The sequence below is a fragment of the Drosophila gunungcola genome (assembly GCF_025200985.1).
Source record: "Drosophila gunungcola strain Sukarami chromosome 2L unlocalized genomic scaffold, Dgunungcola_SK_2 000007F, whole genome shotgun sequence".
NCBI lineage: Eukaryota > Metazoa > Arthropoda > Insecta > Diptera > Drosophilidae > Drosophila > Drosophila gunungcola.
In genome coordinates, this window is record NW_026453162.1 from 3475013 (window position 1) to 3495095 (window position 20083).

At 34.2% G+C, this 20083-nt stretch overlaps 1 protein-coding gene across 1 annotated transcript; it reads left to right on the plus strand.

Annotated features, from left to right (window-relative positions):
• Nucleotides 1-17323: 17323 nt before the first annotated feature.
• LOC128253189 (adenylyl cyclase X E-like) lies at nt 17324-18669 on the plus strand. Its single transcript, XM_052981415.1, is given in 4 exon segments — nt 17324-17432; nt 17490-17730; nt 17732-18312; nt 18373-18669. Coding segments are annotated over 3 exon segments (789 nt in total). The 3' UTR covers nt 18171-18312; nt 18373-18669.
• Nucleotides 18670-20083: the final 1414 nt, after the last annotated feature.

Sequence of the window (20083 nt, forward strand, 5' to 3'; positions counted from 1 at the left end):
TTGCTTGTTTTTATTTTATTTATTTTATTTTAGAAATTCTTTTTGACTAATTAATAACTTGACAGTTCAGAATTACGCTTTTATTTTTTATTAAAATCGGATAACGATATCATATAGCTGCCATAGGAACTATCGAATAATTGAGCTGCAAGTCATCATACATAGCTTCAATGTTTTTAAACATAAACGCAAGTCAATCATAATTTTAATGTTCTCAAAAATATTTAATTTTTTCAATAGCTGCAAGGGTATATGAACTTCGGCTTGCCGAAGTTTGCTTCCTTTCTTGTTTATGATCGTTCCAGGTCAGCGTACTGTTGAACACAGAGCCCAAGTAAGTAGCTTTTTCAACGTATTCGATAGAATGCTGTTTAAAACTAAGGGCTGGATGGAATCACTGCTAATTTTCTTTTTATAAATTACAAGGCTGTTATCTTTTGACCAGTTGCTTGTTTTGACAAGTTCACGATTACATAAATTTATTCTATTTAGGTAAAGACTCTCATTTATCTGAACCTCATCTGTGTACATATGAACACTACAATTTGATAACATGGATGGGAGATCATTCACATAAAGAGTAAACCACAGCGGACCAAAAACAGAACCTTGAGGCACACCACGTTTTAAACAAGAAAGAAAGCAAGCTTCGGCAAGCCGAAGTTCATATACCCTTGCAGCTATTGCTAAAATTAAATATTCTTGAAGATATTAAAATTATGATTTACTTGCGTGTATGTTTAAAAGCATTGAAGCTATGATGATTTGCAGCTCAATTATTTGAGTTCCTATGGCAGCTATATGATAATGTTTTCCGATTTTAATAAAATTAAAAGCGTAATTCTGAGCTGTCAAATAATTAAATAATCAAAAGGATTACAAAATAAAAGAGTTAAATTTAATACATTTTTATACCCTTGCAGAGGGTATTATAATTTCAGTCAGAAGTTTGCAACGCAGTGAAGGAGACGTTTCCGACCCTATAAAGTATATATATTCTTGATCAGCATCACTAGTAGAGTCGATCTAGCCATGTCCGTCTGTCCGTCTGTCCGTCCGTCTGTCCGTCTGTCCGTCCGTCTGTCCGTCTGTCCGTCTGTCCGTCCGTTTATATGCAAACTGCATGAAACTTTCCCAAAAGTTGTCTTTCTATTGCAGGTAGTATATAAGTCGGAACGAGCCGGATCGGACGACTATAGCATATAGCTCCCATAGGAACAATCGGAAAAATAAATGAAAAAAATTATAACTTTTCTGTTTTTTAATTTTTTTTAGTTCTTCGACATATAGTAATAGTAAAATATTTCCGATTTACGTTTTAAATTTCATCAAAATCGGACGACTATAGCATATAGCTCCCATAGGAACAATCGGAAAAATAAATGAAAAAAATTATAACTTTGCCGTTTTTTAATTTTTTTTTTTAGTTCTTCGACATTTAGTAATGGATAAATATTTCAGAATTACGGTTAAAATTTCATCAAAATAGGACGACTATATCATATAGCTCCAATAGAAATAATAAAATTATATAAAATAACTACCTAATAATGAGCTGCAAATCATCATTGCTTCAATGTTTTTAGACATATACGCAAGTAAATCATAATTTTAATGTTTTCAAAAATATTTAATTCTTGCAATAGCTGCAAGGGTATATAAACTTCGGCTTGCCGAAGTTTGCTTTCCTTCTTGTTTTTTATTTATTTTTATGATTGTTCCTATGGGAGCTATATACTATAGTCGTCCGATTTTGATGAAATTTAAAACGTAATTCTGAAATATTTATCCATTACTATATCTCGAAGCACTAAAAAAAAATTAAAAAACACCAAAGTTATAATTTTTTTTATTTATTTTTTATGATTGTTCTTATGGGAGCTATATTCTATAGTCGTCCGATCCGGCTCGTTCCGACTTATATACTACCTGCAATAGAAAGACGACTTTTGGGAAATTTTCATGCAGATAGCTTTAAAACTGAGAGACTAGTTTGCATATAAACGGACGGACAGACGGACGGACAGACGGACGGACAGACGGACATGGCTAGATCGACTCTCCTATTGATGCTGATCAAGAATATATATACTTTATAGGGTCGGAGATGTCTCCTTCACTGCGTTGCAAACTTCTGACTGAAATTATAATACCCTCTGCAAGGGTATAAAAACAGCAAGGTTATAATTTTTTTCATTTAATTTTCCGATTGTTCCTATGGGAGCTATATGCTATAGTTGCATACCTGCAACAGAATAACAACTTTTGGGAAAGTTTCATGCAGATAGCATTAAAACTGAGAGACTAGTTTGCGTAGAAACGGACGGACAGACGGACAGCCGTACATGGCTAGATCGACTTTAGTGATGCTGAACAGGAATATATATACTTTATAGAGTCGGAAACGTCTCCTTCACTGCGTTGCAAACTTCTGGGTATAAACAATAAAATCGTATTATGTTATTGTATTAATTTCTGAACTCTTTAGTTGCGGTCGAGATTTATTATTAAGAAACTCGTTATAAATATAATCAATATTTAGCTTTTTATGTAAATTTATTAGAATTAAATGGAATACAGTTTTTTATAATTCAGGATTATCTTATATAAAGTATATTGTTTGTGATGAAATTCATGTATTAGTATTAAGACTTTTGATAAAACATGTAGCTTGCCATTTCATAATTATCCATTTAAAATTAAACTTTTTCACATCAAAATATCAATAAAAAACATGAAAGGAAGCAAACTTCGGCAAGCCAAAAATGAAATACCCATGTAATTATTGCAAATGTTAAACAAGAACTGAATCTATGATGATTTTCACCTCAATTATTTGATCGTTCGTATAACAGCTATATGATAACGTTTTCCAATTTCAATTAAATTAAAAGTCTAATTCTGAAATAAAACTCTCTTGAACATAGGAATGATTTAATAATTATTAATAATTTTTTAATAATTAATTAATTTATTATAGAGGGCATCATAAATGGGCGCCATTAACACTGGTTTCAGTACAGTAATTGACTCTGTAAGGTACTTACTGTTTAGGGGTTTCTTTTGAAACCCTTGATCCTTGAAAGGATCTTAAGTTACATGATTGACAGGATTTAAAAAGCCTTTTATAATTAAAGCTTTAATGTGTTCCTAGCGAAATTTAATTAAAAATAAGCTAAGCTAGAAAAATAAAAACAACTTTGAGATCACATTTTTTGTATTAAACTGTGAAATAAAATCATTTAGTCACTCTCATTTTATAGATAATGAAATTAGTCATATTTAAAACTTAAGGTATTTATAGGTTTGCTGTATTCACTTATCTGCTTTATCAAAATGATGCCCAGACATACGTGGATAACTTTCCTGCAACTTTTGATTATTTTCAATGGTTAGTATGTAGTTTCGATCGTTTTCTGTGTGGCAATAAATAATCGATGACCCTTTCCACCCAGCCTTTTGGTCCGCCGAACTTAAAAGCATACTCCCTTCTGCTCAGCAGGGAATTTTCAGTGCTCTATCTAGTGCTGGATTCACTGTTAAGGCTGGATCGTTAGCCATGGAAAATCTGGGAGAAGCTATAAATAACATGAGTAACATACCAAAGGGAGTGGGTCGGACTATCAAAGATCTCGTCGGCTCTAAAAACAAGGCATTGTGTGCCAAGGTCGACATATTGTGTCAAATCACAAATGTTTTCGGCTTGGGACAAACTCATTCCACAGAGCAACCGCTTTGAGTGCTATTAATTTATTAAAATTCAAGGGTTTTTTATATATTTTTAAGTATGTAGACTAAAAGGGTATATTGCAATTGTTGAAAAGTATTTAACAGGTAGAAGGAAGCGTTTTCAACCCTATATGTATGTGTATTCTTGACATGCAGATTCCAGTAATTCTTACGCAGCGCAAATTTATTTCTCTAACGCAAATCGCGAATCACCAAACACGTCTGTCACATAACTCTGAGAAATTTTAGAACTTAGCTGTTGTTATCTGTGTGTGTGTCTTGGTCATATCTATCGGTAGACTCAAAAATGTTCAAAATCGAGCTAATATTTTAGGAGTGAACTCGCCTATAGCGTTATTTTATTGATTAATTTCATGCCTCCGGACATCCTATCTGCATCTCTTAAAACTCTCGGTAACTTTAAATAAACTTAAACAAAGGAAAACAATGAACTTGCTTTTTTTCGGACCAAACTATGTTTAAGCCTAGGACCTTTGAATTCCTAGATTAGTAGGTTGCGCCACACTGGCATCACATTCCGCAATACACTAAACCCGAATTAGGATTACAATTTTTGAAACCAAATGTCATTTATAAGCTTACATTTTAAAAACAGCTTTAAAAAAAAATTAATATTTCTAGAAATGGTTTAGAATTTTATACTATCAATTACAACAATTTTTATTTGAATTTAATAATAGTAAAAAGTCATGACCAGTTTAGATAATTTAAATTTTTTTTTGTCTGACTAAACTTAGCTAAACACATTAAGACACTCTTGAAATTTGCCTTTTCGTATGTATCCTTTTGCACAGTCAAATCAAATAGAGTCCCGACAGCTCAGAATTTTTGGACAAACGTCTTAGCCGCTAGGCTACCATTAAGGCAGGCCGACTTTTTTATTTTCTAGGGCTATTTCTCTCCTGATCTTGAACGCGACTTAGCTTTTAAAAATCAAATGAATGATGTTGCTGAACCGAATGTTTTTTAAGCGTTCGGCAAAGTCATTAGACTGACATCGTTAGCTTCGTCATTAACCGAACTTTTTTTTTGCGTTCTTTACGTAAATTAAAGGCTGTATTTCTATTTCTTAAACTCAAAAGCCTTAAACAGCTAAAGAAAAATCATGGTAAATCCAAATATTTACACTTTGATTTATTCCCGAGGTGTTTTGTGTTTAAATTAAAGTATGTTACACTTTCATTTTTATTTTTAATTACGGAAAAACCTAGTTATAAATTAAATAAAAGTGAAATATACGATTTTCCATAAAATAAACCAATTAAATATGTTAATAATTACATTATCATGTTTTTAGTTTATTTTAAGTAATCCTGTATTTTTAAAAAACAATTTTACATTCAAATGTTTTAATTAATAATTTTGTTTTTTTTTTTTAATTTTACTATAAGTGTTTTCTCTGGGTGTATAATTTTTCTATTTTTAAGAAACGCTTTTTCTTAAAAGTTTATATATAGAACAAAATTTACATATTCAATTCCAAATTTTTGTTATTCAAATGCTGGCCTAATCGAAAGCCAGTTTTTTAAGTTTAAGGAATTTATTTCTATAAATGAACCCAGCGGCGAATGGACTACATCAGAGTAATGGATTTCATTTACGGTTATAAGTCAGCGAAGTTGTAACCGATGCTCACAGGTCTTCGTTATTTCGCTAACCCTTCGTCCAATTTGTATAGGTATAGTATAAGGTCTGATTAGAAAGTCCACCCATCGAAAATTACAGCCAGCTTGAATTCTTACTTGGGGAAAGAATACGTATATTTTTTTGTGAGCATTATTTTAGATAAGTCCTTGCCGCTTTCAAAGGATATTTTTGATATTTTAAACTATCTGGTTACACTGGTAAAGCCCTTTAAGGACTTAAAACACAATCAGGTGGTGGTCCAGTGGTTAGAAAGTCCACACACTAAAAATTGGAGCTAAGTTCGACTCTTTCTTGGGGAAAGAATATTTTATTTTTTTGTACAGCTCAGTATACGTTTTTTGAGTTGTTTATTGAATTGTAATCGGACCAGAATTCGGCTCTTGCATACTTCCCATTACTTGTAATGCAGATTTTATATTTCCTGCATTACAGCTTGAAATCCATTCTCACCTGGTTACTGAAGGTAAAAAAATGCATTCGTAATCGGTTTCGTAATGGCAATTTTTGCCGTCATTTGAATCGATTTCCAAAACGTTTCAATGTGTTCAATATGTGGTAGTATCAGGTGCAATGTTGGATAAGAGTCGGCTAAAACTCCTAAGTTTCTTATTAGAATCTTGCAGAATGTTGTTAAAATGTTTAATAGTTTTTGGCTATGAAGCAAGGCGTGTAATAAACATATTTAAATAAGAAAGGAAGCAAACTTTGTCAGTAGTTTATATCTTCATGCAGCTTTACAAGAATATTAATCGTTGTCCGATTTTAATTTACTTATTGCGTAGTTCTTAAATAGTAAATCAGTTCTATATCTCGAAGTATATTTATATAATTTGGAAAAACACCGATGTTCTAATTTTTTCCCACAATTATCCCGTTCCGACTTACTTGTATATACTACCTGCAACAGAAAGAACACTTTGTTTGATTTGCATAGAGAAACGGACAGGCAGACAGGTGGACATGTCTATATATATGCACTTTATGGGGTCGGAAAAGTCTCTTTCACTGGTTTTTGGTTGAAACTATATTACCTTCTGAAAGGGTATAATAATTGTTTCATATTGATGGCAAATTCTTTCGGTGCATAATTGTGTTTTCGGTCAATTTGATCAATGCATTTTTTTGGATGTAGTGCTGCAGGAAAAGTCTTTGGGCTCCGGGCAGTGGGCGTGGCCCACTCGCAAGCCTCCGAATTCGTACAGACATGCATTCGAGCCGTCTGCATGGCGTTGACCCATGCAGCGTTGTTACGGGCTAATACCTCCATGTGAGCAGGACCACGTGCGCTCCGCTTTCTCTCGGCGTGTTTAACGCCTGTGGGGTGGTGGGTGGTGGGAGGTGGGTCGTTGTTGAGTGGTTTGGCGTGGCCGTGCTCGGGGTTGCTCTAATTCCACTGCCGCATTTTAAGCTGTTTCTGGTTGCTGCTGCTGTGCACCCGTAAAATTGATTGCGGCGAAAGCTGGAAAGTTGCACGTTATGCTCGTGGCCTGACTTGGTATCTTTGTTCTGGTCTGCTCTGTTTCCGACGGATGCTACGAAAGCATGGTAGATGACGTTCTCCGCTGCGTGAGTATGGATGAGAGGCACTGGAGGGGTGATGTGATGCGGCCTGACTGGAGTTCATGGCAAAAGTGTTTTTTCAAAGCAGAATCCAATGTGAGGCTGTCTCTTCCCTGGCCTTTTTTAATTTTCTTTTCTACTCTGCTTTTGTCGGAAAATTGGCTAGCCAATTAAAACAAAATACTTTCAAAAAAGACAAAATTCTATTAAAAGACAAACAAAAAAATAAGAATTTTTACATCTTAAGATGAAAAAAACGTTTGCGTTTGGCCGTCGATGCAATCGGTCCAGTTTTTATACCCTAGCAAAGGGTATTATAATTTTAGTCAGAAGCTTGCAACGCAGTGAAGGAGACATCTCTGACCGGATAAGGTATATATGTTCTTGATCACAATCACCAGAATCATCATCATCAAACTAGTCTCACAGTTTTAAAGCCATCTGCATGAAACTTTCCCAAAAGGTGTTTTTCTATACTGTACAGTATATAAGTCGGAAAGATTTGGATCGAACGAGTATATCATATAGATCATATAGGAACAATTAGAAAAATTAAAGAAACAAATTATAACTTTGAAGTTTTTTTTAGGTACGGTTTTAATTGTATTTAAATCGGCCGACTGTAAAGTATAGCTCCCATAATAAAAATTAAAAATTGTTGAGAATATTCAATTTTTGTAATAGCTGCATGGGTATATACTCTTCGGTTTGCCGAAGATGGCTTCTTCTCTTGTTAAAAAATAAATTACATTTTTTGTAACCTTTAACTTATTTTAAATTTGTTTTGTTAGATGTTTTATAAATTTAAAAAGAAGAGCTAAAATGGAACAGGAGGCATCCACATATTACTTAGACATTAAAAAAAACGAACACACAAAAAAATTATTTTTGCCCATAATACCCTTGTTTATGTGTTCATTGTACTTAAAAAGCTCTTATAAGAATTGGCTTGGCATAGATTACTTGGCATTCAAATAAGCATAAAATGATAATTATAAAGATCTGAAATGGGTTGAATTTTTAAACGCTGAACAACTTTCAAACCCGAGTTTTGAGAAAAGTGTGTTATAGATCTCAAAAGGTATAAGGACTCGAAGAAGAAATCGTTACTGGCGTTTAAAAATAATCTATTAAATGTGAATACAAAAACTAAAAAATATGGGCTATAATTTCTTAATTATTTAATTTTTCAGAAATGATGTCAAGGAAAATAGCCCTTAAAAATGCACCTCTTACGATATACAGTACATATTACACACACGTTTACTCGTTTAGAAGTTGTAGGCGCGAGAAATAAAACTTTTTTAGCCGTTTTCCCGCTAAACTAGCGGTTTTTCCAGAAAATGGTAGAACACATTTGTTTAGCTCGAGGTGCTTAATACAGTAAAATTAGTTTCGATACCCTAAAACATCGATTTGATTCAAACAAACAAACAAACAGGAGGACAAAATTTTTCGTTTAAATATGCAGTCTAATCTTGTTTGTTGAATATCTTTTGAACGAAGTATCGGTGTCTTTGAAAGCGCACTTCTTTCTGCATCGGCATCAATAGCTCCAATACTCCAATCAAAATTTTTTTTAAACTTTCACCCCTACTTTTCCTAAACCAATTGACTTTTTAAAAGTCTAGTATGCAAAAACTCTTATAAAAGCGATACGTTTTGATTGCTATATCGTTGTTCAAAATAGGACAGTTCATGGCTAATTCTTACTATTGGGCTATATATAGTAAAGACTACTTTATATAGCAATACAATTTTTTATTATTTGGTTTGGCACTTTGCATGTTCAAATTTGTGGCACTGGAATATTTTCGAGTGTTAAAAAATAAGGGCATAATGAAAATGGAATATATAGAAATATATGTATCACTATGGACGACAGAACATGTAGTGACAATGCGCACCAATAGCGTGTGCATAGGAGACTACTATATATAGCCGCAGAATTGAAAATGATGCTGTGATTGTCCGATCGTCACGAGTAGTTCACCAATCGAAAGGTTAAAATGAATTTGTTCAGGAGAAAGGGAGGTGAAAGTGATATACCTTTTTTTAAGAGTAGCTCATGGGACAAGACTACACTTCTGTTTGTCAGGTTCAAAATATTTTAAGCTTATTTTCCGCTAAAATTTATGATCGGCCCTGTGAGAGCTTAACATATCGTTTAAAAAGCGCTGTTCTGAGTTATTAAACCATTACTATGATCAAAATAACAAAAAAAATTAAAATCAGTGAAGTTAAAAATTTGTTTTCTTTTATTTTTTTAATATTTTGATTGTTTTCACGGAAGGTATGTGCTATAGTCGTCAAATTTAAAGCCTAATTCTGTATATTTAATTTTTCATTTTTTTTCCAATATAATATAGTCGTCCGATCCAGCTCGTTCGGAATTATTTACTACTCGCAATAGGAAGACAACATTTGAGAAATCTTCATGCAGAAAACTTAAAAACTGAGAGAAACGGACGGACAGACGGACATGATTACATCCCCTCTCCTAGTTTTGCTGATGCAAACATCTCACTGAAATTGTAATACCCTCTGCAAAGATGTAAAAAGAAAACAAAGTTATATATTTTTTCTTTTTTTCCGATTGTTCCTATGATTGCTATATGATATAGTCGTCCAAACCAGCTCGTCCCGACTTAAACATAATACTTGCAATAGGTAGACAACGTTTGGGAAAGCTTAAAACTGAAAGACTAGTTTGCCTAGAAGCGGACAGACGGACGTGGCTAGATCGTCTCTCCTAGTGATGCTGATCAGGAACATAGGATCGGAAATGTCCACTTCACTGCGTTGCAAACTTCTGACTGAAACTATATGTAATATCCTCTGGAAAGGTATAACTGACTTTATGAACCTGTCTTAAGCGGTTCAATATACCGAAGCTGTTGGTGAAAAAGGTAGATAATCAAGAACGGCAAATTTCTAGGGAGTCTTGGTCGACTGTACCAATTTTCTGGGGGGTGGCTAAATAACAGGTGATCCGTAGGCTAAAAAATTGTTCACAGAGAAATGGAAAAATAAAAAAATCGAAAAACTTTGTTGTGTTTCGCGACATGCCTGTGTTTATATACACTTGTAAATAGAGAGTGCCTTAAGTTAAAGCGCTGCGCTCTACACTGTAAAAAATAGAACGCCCACTTAACGTGCACAACTTCTTTAGATCATCTCCTTGTAGCTGTTATGAATTACAAGCCCTTAAGTGGTGTGCTTGTGTTCCTCATAAACGCTGTTCTGAGTATTCGCTTGATGTTGGTGTATCTCACGCCCCACTAGGCGTATGCACAAACTCAAAATTAGCAAACAGCTATCAGTCCTGTATTATGCAATGCCGGCCCACGCTCCGATTTTGATGGACAAGTGCCACAATTCACATCATCAAGATTGCGTGGATCTTGTACTCACACACTCGTGAACAGCCCACAACCCGTATCACACATCGCACATTCTATATGCAGCCCACCTTTTTCGCCAAGGCTAATTCGCATGTCATGCTGACTATGAAGCAATCCTTGTCGGTGGCGATGGAGGCCTGGGTGCGGGGTATTAACCCTTTTGCTGAGCTGTGTGCACAGCAATGTGTCTATAAAAAACAATAATGGACACTGGGGACTTGGGCATAGAATAATAGTACATCAAAAATGTTACAGCAACGGAATAAAATCATTTACGCAGCAAGCAGACCCAAAAATAAATGGTAAGAAAGGAATAAAGAAAACGAAACAATCTGTCTAGAATTGAGAGACAATTGAATGCTCTTTAGATTAAAAAAAGCAAGACTCCAATCGGATTGTGTTGTAAATGAAAATGGATTATGGTGTTTATAAATTAGTTGTATTTGTTTAATATACATAGACCGATATAGTTTTCAGTGATATACTGAACAATATATACAATATAATGCGAATATATTTTGACGCGTTGATTTATTTTACGCTTCAACTTAATTATATCTTCATGCTAAAATTTTCCATAGGCATTTTCGATTTTCCAAATATTATTCCATAGGTAAGGCTCGTATCACACATCAGGGTATACTAAGACAAGGAGAAGACAACGCTAAGCGGATGTAGCACGCTTATCCTTTACACACTCCCACTCTTTTGGACGGACAGCTGGGCATTGGGTTTTATTTTTGCATTATTATTTTTACTTTATTTAAACCACACAAAATACTTAAGACGATTTTGTGTTTTGTGGCCCAAGATGTATTGCCCATGGCCAGCACCAAAAAGAAAAGTGTGAAAAGAACTGGGAGCGAGTGCTAAAAGTTTTCCACCAAAGAGGTGGGCGGGACTGGAGGCTAGGAAGAACTGAAAGGGTGATGTGCAACATGTCCGAGCGGTTTGTGCGGCTGTCCCTCCTCGGTTTGAAGCTCCAGGCGTTTGCATATGCAAAATAAGACTTCGTTCCTTACCTTCTGCCAAAGACATTTGTCTCAGACAATTGAATCGGGCTCTTTGAGGACAGGCGATGATCAAAACTGGGCATCAATAATAGACGCACATCGCACATGTCCTTTGTAAAGACGTTCCCATTCGGACTCGCCTCTGATGACAGAATTTATGACAGCTCCACTCCACTTTAGTACACGTACATTCACGTGTACCCGCCTTGGACTGTGCTCAAGCATTGTGGAATGTGCGACAGCATACAAATTGAGGATTTTTGTTTTCATTACGGTTTTATGATTTACATTTTTATTTGCCGTTCGCGTTGTCCTGTAAAAAGTTTTCGTCATTTTTTTTGATGTTATTTACTTATCATCTTTTTTCGAGCCTCCGAACCTCCCGTTTTTACTCGTTTGTCTGCTAAGCAAATGGTGTGGAAGCACTTAATTGCTTTAATTGCTAAAATGTTTTAATTGTGTTGCCGTTTTGGTTTGGTATTACTTCCATTAACAGAATTTACTCTGGCTTACTAGGTTTTTTTTTTGTTTGAGGCGCTCTTAATGAGTTTAGTTTCATAATTCATACATAATACCAAAAAAGTCACTCTAAAGCTGAAAAATATTTTTATCCTTTTGCAGAGGCCCTGTTCCAGTTTTCACAGCCGAAAGACTTTCCGCTAAGCAATTGGCTGGCGGATTTAATCCTTCAAGCACAGAAATCAATTGCTTTTAAATAATTTGCGATAAGCTAAAATGCAAATGATATTTTTATCTTGTTCTTTAATGTTTTCATAACTTTATTGCTTAATAACTTTGGTTATACGGGTATGACATCACATTGGTTACCTCATTCAATGAATTGGAGCGCAGAGTCAGAGCAACTATATGGTCACACTGCCTTTTTAACGTTAAATTTATTTGTTTATTATATTGTGTTTATTCCGCTAATTCTAACGTTTAGAGGGTTTCAGTTGTTATCTTTAAATGGTACAAATTCATTCGTATACATTTAAGCTTCGTTTTTTTATTCCGTTGTGTCGTCAACTCCAATCAATGAGCAAAATTGTACTTTTTAGATACAATTTTGCTCATTGATGTATCGTTGTTGTTGTTGTTATTGCATCTCAGAAAAGGTAAGATGCTAATCTTCAGCATTTCGCAAGTTCGACGTACTATTTTCCGAATGAATTTAAGAGGAGGAAGAAGCAAGAGTTGTCATGACACGAAAAAAAAAGTATTTTCTTATTTTAGCAAGCCCTTTTGTGTTCGTGGCAAATCCCTAATTGGATAAGTTAAATTTTATTATGTTTAAAAGAAATACGAAAATATTATCAAACTCACTTTCGAGAAAACATTTGAAACATGCCTTTTTTAAACCGGACACCACCATATTTGTTTTTTGTTATTTAGTAAAACCACACTATTTGTAACATTTTTTTTTTGTGTTAGGCGTAACTTTTTTAATGTTACCAATATATAGTTCTTGTTAATAATAGTGTGTTTGTATATATTTGTACCCGTAGTTCGTAGAGTAACGTAGAGTAATCTTTGGAAAACAGATGGAAGGTACATACATATATTCTTGATCGGGATGAATAGCCGATTCTAACTAGCCTTTTCCGTCTGTCTGTCCGTATGAACGGCGATATATCGGAAACTAAAAAGATAGAGATTTGGGACATAAATTGTAGATTCTATAACTATAGTTATATATGTCCACGTAGAACAAGTGGTCACGCTCACTCACACACCAACAAATCGCGAATGTCTGTCCTGTCACTCTGAAACATGATTGAAGTAAGTTATAGAGCGTATATGTTTATTCCTTCCATACCCATCGACTTTTTGTCACCGGGTTGAACAATTGGCCGTCAAAACTTAAATCTCTTATTTTTTACCATTATGCCTTTCTTTGAGCGCATCAAATAAAAATATCTTCAATGGAAACAATTAAAATTTTTCTTCGGTATAAAAAGTAATTGAATTTTCAGCACCCCCTTTTTTTGGACTTACGACTCGATCGTCACAAGTGGTTTTAATTTCAGCGTATATCAAACAAAAATATTGATTTTCTAATATTTGGACAAAAAAATATTAACAATTTAAATATTTATTTTACTCTACAAGTAACGGTTATAAAAATGTACACTGGTATAAAGAACATCGTAATTGTAACAATTTCATCATTGAATCAATTATTTTTCCTATCGAATAAAGGTCACACATGAAAATAGTAAATATAATTATGTCGCATAATTATTTTTTATTCTATTAGGCGCATAGTTAATTCAAACCTTTTTGTATTTGATTAAAGTATGCCAAAATAATTTAAAATATTTAATTTAAATAAGCCGCGTAGTAAACCTTAGTAACTATTTCCATATTTGATTTGACCATTTTAAACTTCAATTTAATAAGAATACATATTTATTTCAAATTAAGTTCATATTCACAATAAACAAAAGCCCATAGATATTTTGAACATTTTTCTTTAATATTTATATTGAACGTATTTCGAATAAATATGACACATTGTTTATTTATATTTTTTATTTGGAAAATAACCTAAAAATATAAAAATAAAACAAAATAATACATTAATAATATTATTAATTCATTTTAACTTCACTTAGTTATCTTCAGAACTCGATCGCTGTTCGTTTTATTTTCCATTGGCACCTTTTTCTAGGGGTCTTCAGAAAAATTCTATTTAACAAATTTATAAAATGTCAATAAAAAATCAATACTTTATTGAAACTCCCCCTTTGTGCCGATTCTTGCAAAAGCAAATACGCGATCTTGGTTTTTTGGTTGCTTGACCTTGCATTTACAATACATACATATGTATGTCAGTATGTATATTCATGTACACATGAATATAAAAAAATGCATAAAGGTATGAATGAACATGAAAATAAGAATTTTCGGCGCATTTTCTTTTTATTCTCTCTCCTCTTCGTCTGCCTTAAATAATTCAAATGTTGATGTTGTTCAGCATTCGTAAATATTGCTACAGTTTAACAATTGCATATGTATGTATAAAAAAAACACACACAAATTTTGCGAACGCACGTAAATGCATGTTTATTATGTTTAAATATTTCCCATATTCATAATAAATATGTTAATGTTTCAAATAAATTGCCTAAATATTTGAATCAAATATGAAATAACATTAGTTAAACTATGTTAATTAGATACCACTTTTCATAGTAAAAACTACGATGTCAAACTTCATCTTAATCACTCTTTGCACATTTCAATTTTTTTTAAAGTTTCAACATTTTTCATATTCAAAACAAATTGCTTCATGTTTCGAATAAATTTCTAAAATGTTTAAATCAAATATAAAACAACATTCATCATACCATACAAAATTGCAGATTGTTAAAATAGTAAAAATAAGGATGGAAAACTTTGATAATAATATGAGGAATATCTTTTTAAATATTATTTCTCTTTGATTTAATTATGTTCATAATTGACTGAAGGTTTAAATAAGTTTTTTGAAATCAATGATTTTTATAATTGATTCGAATACGAAAATATTATGTTAAATCAATTATAAAAATGTTTGATTTCACTATGCGTTTTTTTTTACCAGTGTATCTAATGTTATTTTTTAATATATTTTTCACATTTCTATAAAAAAGTCCACTAATTCAAAATGTAAGAAGTTATATGAAAAACTTTTTTAAATCGTTATTTTTAAAATACCTTTTCTACTTAACTATACAATTTGTATTAACCCATAAGATTTAGTTTTAGCTATTTCGACTTTTCAACGGTCAGTTTAAATGAAACAGTGCTGTACAATTTGCATGCATTGTCAAAACTGTGTGCTATGGTTTTTTCAATAGCCAAGTCATAAGAGGCGACTATGGTTGTGGTTTTGAGGAACACTTTTGTTGTAACTAGGTTTTAGAGCATTGCAGTAAAAAAACCGTAGTTTCAAAGAAAAACTTCTGATATCAAACAAAAACACCTCTGGACGAGGAAAAATTAACGTGACGATCGCATTTTCAAGTCCAAAAACTTCTAATATTTATTTTACCAAAAACAATTACTTTATTTATATTCCGTTGTTTTTGTAGGAATGATTCCAGGGTAGGGCACTGATATGTATGTTCGAAATGTTTTTGACTACAAACTCGTAGTCAATTGTGTTGTTTTTTTTTGTTTGCTTCATTTTGCAAGATAAATTCCAAAGTATATATTCTATTATCAATACATTTTAATTTCATAATTACATATATAGCTACACCACCAGCATAGCCTAAGCGATCTGAACGGTAAACATTATAACATCACACATAACCGACAGCTCCTACAAATCAAGCATAAACCATATCTCAGACAGAAACTTCAAATACATATTTGAATAAGTTAAGAGAGACCTAAACTCATCTGCGGAGTGAACTTTGTACACCTATGTACACTTACCCACTTAACTTAAAGTGCAAATAATATTTTTACTTTATTCTTTGATGTTTTAAGAACATTGTTGCATAACATATTTGGCCCCTTTTCTAGTTACCGAACGATTTGATAGAAACAAAGCAAGGGCTGTTTTCTTGGGACTTATTTTTAGCAAGCGCTTTTCGGATTTTTTTTACATGGTTAGAAGTTTAGTTTAAACGTGTTTTTGTTTTTATTACCCTTTAATTAAATGTACTTATTGTGCAAAGCGTGTTGTGTTGGGACCTTTTTCATCGTCTTTGGCAACTTTGGTCCCGAAAAAAGTTTGCAGCACTGATCCCAAGCAGCTGATTCACACGAGTTGTTCAAAACTTTTGCTGGTCAGTTTCCATCACGGCCTTTATATATATATATATATATATATATATATATTAAATTATTACTTTGCTGTTTTTTTTAGTTCATCGTAATTCTGAAATATTTAACCATTACTATATAGTAATGCTTTGAATTTCATAAAAATTGGACGACTTTATAAATATATAAAAAAATTTGGTTTAAAAATGTAACTTTTCTATTTTGTAAATTTTTTTTAATCGTTTTAGACATATAAATAATTTGATAGCTTAGAATTACGCTTTTAATATTATTAAAATCGGAACTAACGAATACTTGGGCACAAGTCATCATAGCTTCAAAGTTTTTACGCAAGTAAATCATAATTTTAGTGTTTTCAAGAATATTTAGTTTTCGCAATAGCTGCAAGGGTATATGAACTTCGGCTTGCCGAAGTTTGCTTCTTTCTTGTTTCTAATAGTCACACCGAGAAAATTTGAGAACGAAAAAACCAAGAGCAAATCTCCTCTATTTAAGTATTTTTACTTCTCACTTTATCGAGATGAAGGAAAAAGCGCAAGTCTGGCGTTTCTGATGCGATTGATCAGTCGAATCGCGGTGTGCCGGTGTAAGCGATGGTCAAGCCATGATTGACGTTGAGGAATGTCACCAAAGAGTCGGCAGAAGATCCCTGAACTTAATTGGGAAACCAAGGAAGCCAAGGAAATCAATACCTTTCTATACATTTTCTAACCTGCACGACAGAATGCAATCAAATTTCTTTAATTATAAAGAAAAAATAAAGGAAAAAATGCGTTCTAAAAACTGGGATACATAGCAAGCTTAGTCCTTAGTAACTTAACACTTTCGTACACTAGGAAACTGGACCAGAGAATCTGAAAAAAAAAACAAAATCCAATAAACTGCCGTTTAGAGAGAGGTTTGGGCCACGTCTTCGAAAGAACGGTGACGAGCACCTCTGGGAGAAGAGCTATTTAAGGGTAAGCCAGTCGTTAAACCCTCCATTACTGAACGCAGTATTGGCAGGCCCAACTGAACTTGAACTTGGAGGAAGAGCAAAAGAGGTATCAGGTCCGACTGATGATCAGTTACTTCACCTGTTTATTCTAGTGGTCGTGTGCTTTGAAATAGTGCGATTCAGATTTCAGTGCCCTGTCGGATGCACTTACTTTTTGATGGAATGGGATAGTTATGGTTACTTCCTTATTGAGTATTAATTTTATTGAGAGCTTTATTATTCCCCACAAGTGGGTTATGGTGTGCACTTTCGTTTTGTCGGCCAATATTGTTTTATTTAATGGTAAGCCCAAAAAATGAAATACAGGTATATTTGCATCTTTTGACTGTTTGCCTTCAGATATAGCGCAGATCAAGTATCATTACATAAACGACTGGCTTCTTAGTCCCTCCTACGCCGTCTTTGTGCTCCGCGTGATTTACATGTTTTTGCCGATTTCCTCTATCAGGGGAGCTGCCCTACTGGCCACCTCAGTCAGCATTGTAAACGTGGTCCACTTCGAGCACTTCATTGCGCTTGACCAAACCAAAAGCGCGCGCAATGTTCGTGGCTACGAAGTGATATCCGTCGACATGCTCCGAGGAGGAGGTGTGGCTTCGGCACGCCCTGCGCCTGGAAATGATGCTTTTGGACAGCATCCTGTCGCCGCAGATTGCGAAGCCCATCAAGGATAGCATGAAGAACAAGATCATGCTCGAGTTCGAGCGCTTCATCTCCGGTGGTTCGCGAAGGCCGGAAAACTTCATGGCCATCCAGGTACTTCCCGACGTCAGTATCCTCTCTGCCGACGTGGTTAACTACACCCAGCTGACCACGGTCGAGAAGTTGGTGAAAGTGCTGCTCCACCTCTACGCCAGATTCGATGTGGCTACCTCTCACTTCAAAGGGCAGCGCCTCAAGTTCCTGGGCGCCTGCTACTATTGTGTGACGGATGGTTACCCCGACCACGCCAAGGTGCCGGTGTCCCTGGGCATTTCCATGATCGCCAACATCCAGGAAGTGCGGTATGTGAGGCATTAAGATTGGGATTGGGCTCCGGGCTAGAGCTGATCCCAGGGCCACACGAAGCTTGGAACTCGACATGTGTGCAGGCGTCATCGGAGAGGCCAACCTGCAGTTCGGCACTTGGGGTAGGACAATCATCTAAGGCGTTCTGAAACAAGTAATAATTAAAGTAGCTAAATCTCCTCAATGCCAACCAATAAGCCGGGCTTTTTTTTAGTGGGTCCGCCTAAGTAACTTGAAGGCAGACGACTGTACATCCAATGAGCACTTACCTTCTTACCGGCGAATTATGCCGTGAAACAGACATTGGGACCAATTGGGAACACCCAGATCGGAAGTAAGGCCCCAAAGTCAGATGAGCTGCGCGAGGAGTTTGACAAGATGCCAGTTGGGAACTATGAGTAAGTGATGGACAATTTGTTTTACTTTAATTTTGACACTGCTGTTAATTTGGTAGATTTCCCTATTCATGCTTAATGTTTTACACAAGTTACTTCAACATTTGCCTAGCCCACTTAGTCTAAAACTTTGTCATACAGCTTTCGACTTTTGTGCTGCCGCCGAAATGCCAATGCGAAGATAAGAAAGCTGAACGCGAACCCGGAATTTTTTGTGTAGCGTCAAGGGATTCATCTGTGGAACGTATAAATGTAACTCAATATTTATATTGGCCTGGAGCATTGGGTGGTGCCTGATCTGCATCCAGGTCGTGGCGAAGATAGTCTGAAAATTGAAATTTCATTTCCAAATAAAAGCAATGCCTATACATACATTATATATGTGTATGATGTGATGTGATATAGACAATATACATAATAAAATCTATACATACTTGAATTACAATTTCATCTTGAATAAACATGTTTTATTTGTATAAATTTTTCAAATTTTTTGAAAAATTTGGCCTAAAATGTATAGTATGAGTCACACTTTTCTTAATTCTAGAAAAGTTTTTCTTTCTTCAAGGGCTACTTGCCTTATATTTTCAAAAAGAGGCGCCATTAATTTTAGAAAACTTTAACCAAGAATTTATGGTGGGTTGTCATTGATGGCAAAAATAGGGCGAATTTCTTAATTTTAGGGTAGATTTTGTTATGAGTGTAGAGTATCAGGAAAAAGGAAACGCTTTAAAGCTGTAGAGTTATTAGGTCCTCTGTCGCCGCTGTGCCGCTGCTTGGCCACTTATCGGCTGCTCTGCCGGTGATCGCTGTTGTACAGAGACAAATCGCGACACTTTTAGCGGGGTGTGGGGCTGCTGCACGCTCAACAGATGGCGCCAATTAAACTTAGATTGATTTGTGGGAATATTTAGTTTAAAGTTTTTTGACTGAGTAACGGGTATCTAATAGTCGAGAAACTCGACTATTGCGTTCTTTTTTTTCGATTTGTCACCAAACGTAATGCAATCTTTCTTTCAGTGGATCTTTTTTTTTGGTTTTGTTTTTTCCAACTCCTAACGTGAGAACATAATGGTTGAAAAAAATCGGTTTTCAACTCAATTTAGATGATTTCCTTCTTGAAAATTTTTTTTAATTTTTTTAAATTTAACTGAACCTGGTTTTTAAGTACATATATTTTCAGATTGAGAATGAACTATGAATTCTGTTTAAAGAAATATTTATAGCACTACAAGTTAACTTGATAACTTTCTTCTGTTTCGGCATTTATAAGTAATTCATATAAATATACATATATATATATATATATATATATATATTTTAGGAATGGCAAGCAAACTTAGGATAGTATTTTGGTATTACTTATTCATGTCTTTATGTTTGGATTTTGTCATTGAGGTAAAGAAGAAGTCATTCTGTAGAGGACAAAAAAAAATTCATCATGATTTTCAAAATTAATTTTTCATTGAACGGCATTTTCGGCTTTGTTTGGCCAATTCTTAATCGCTTTTGCAAATTTGAAAATCATTT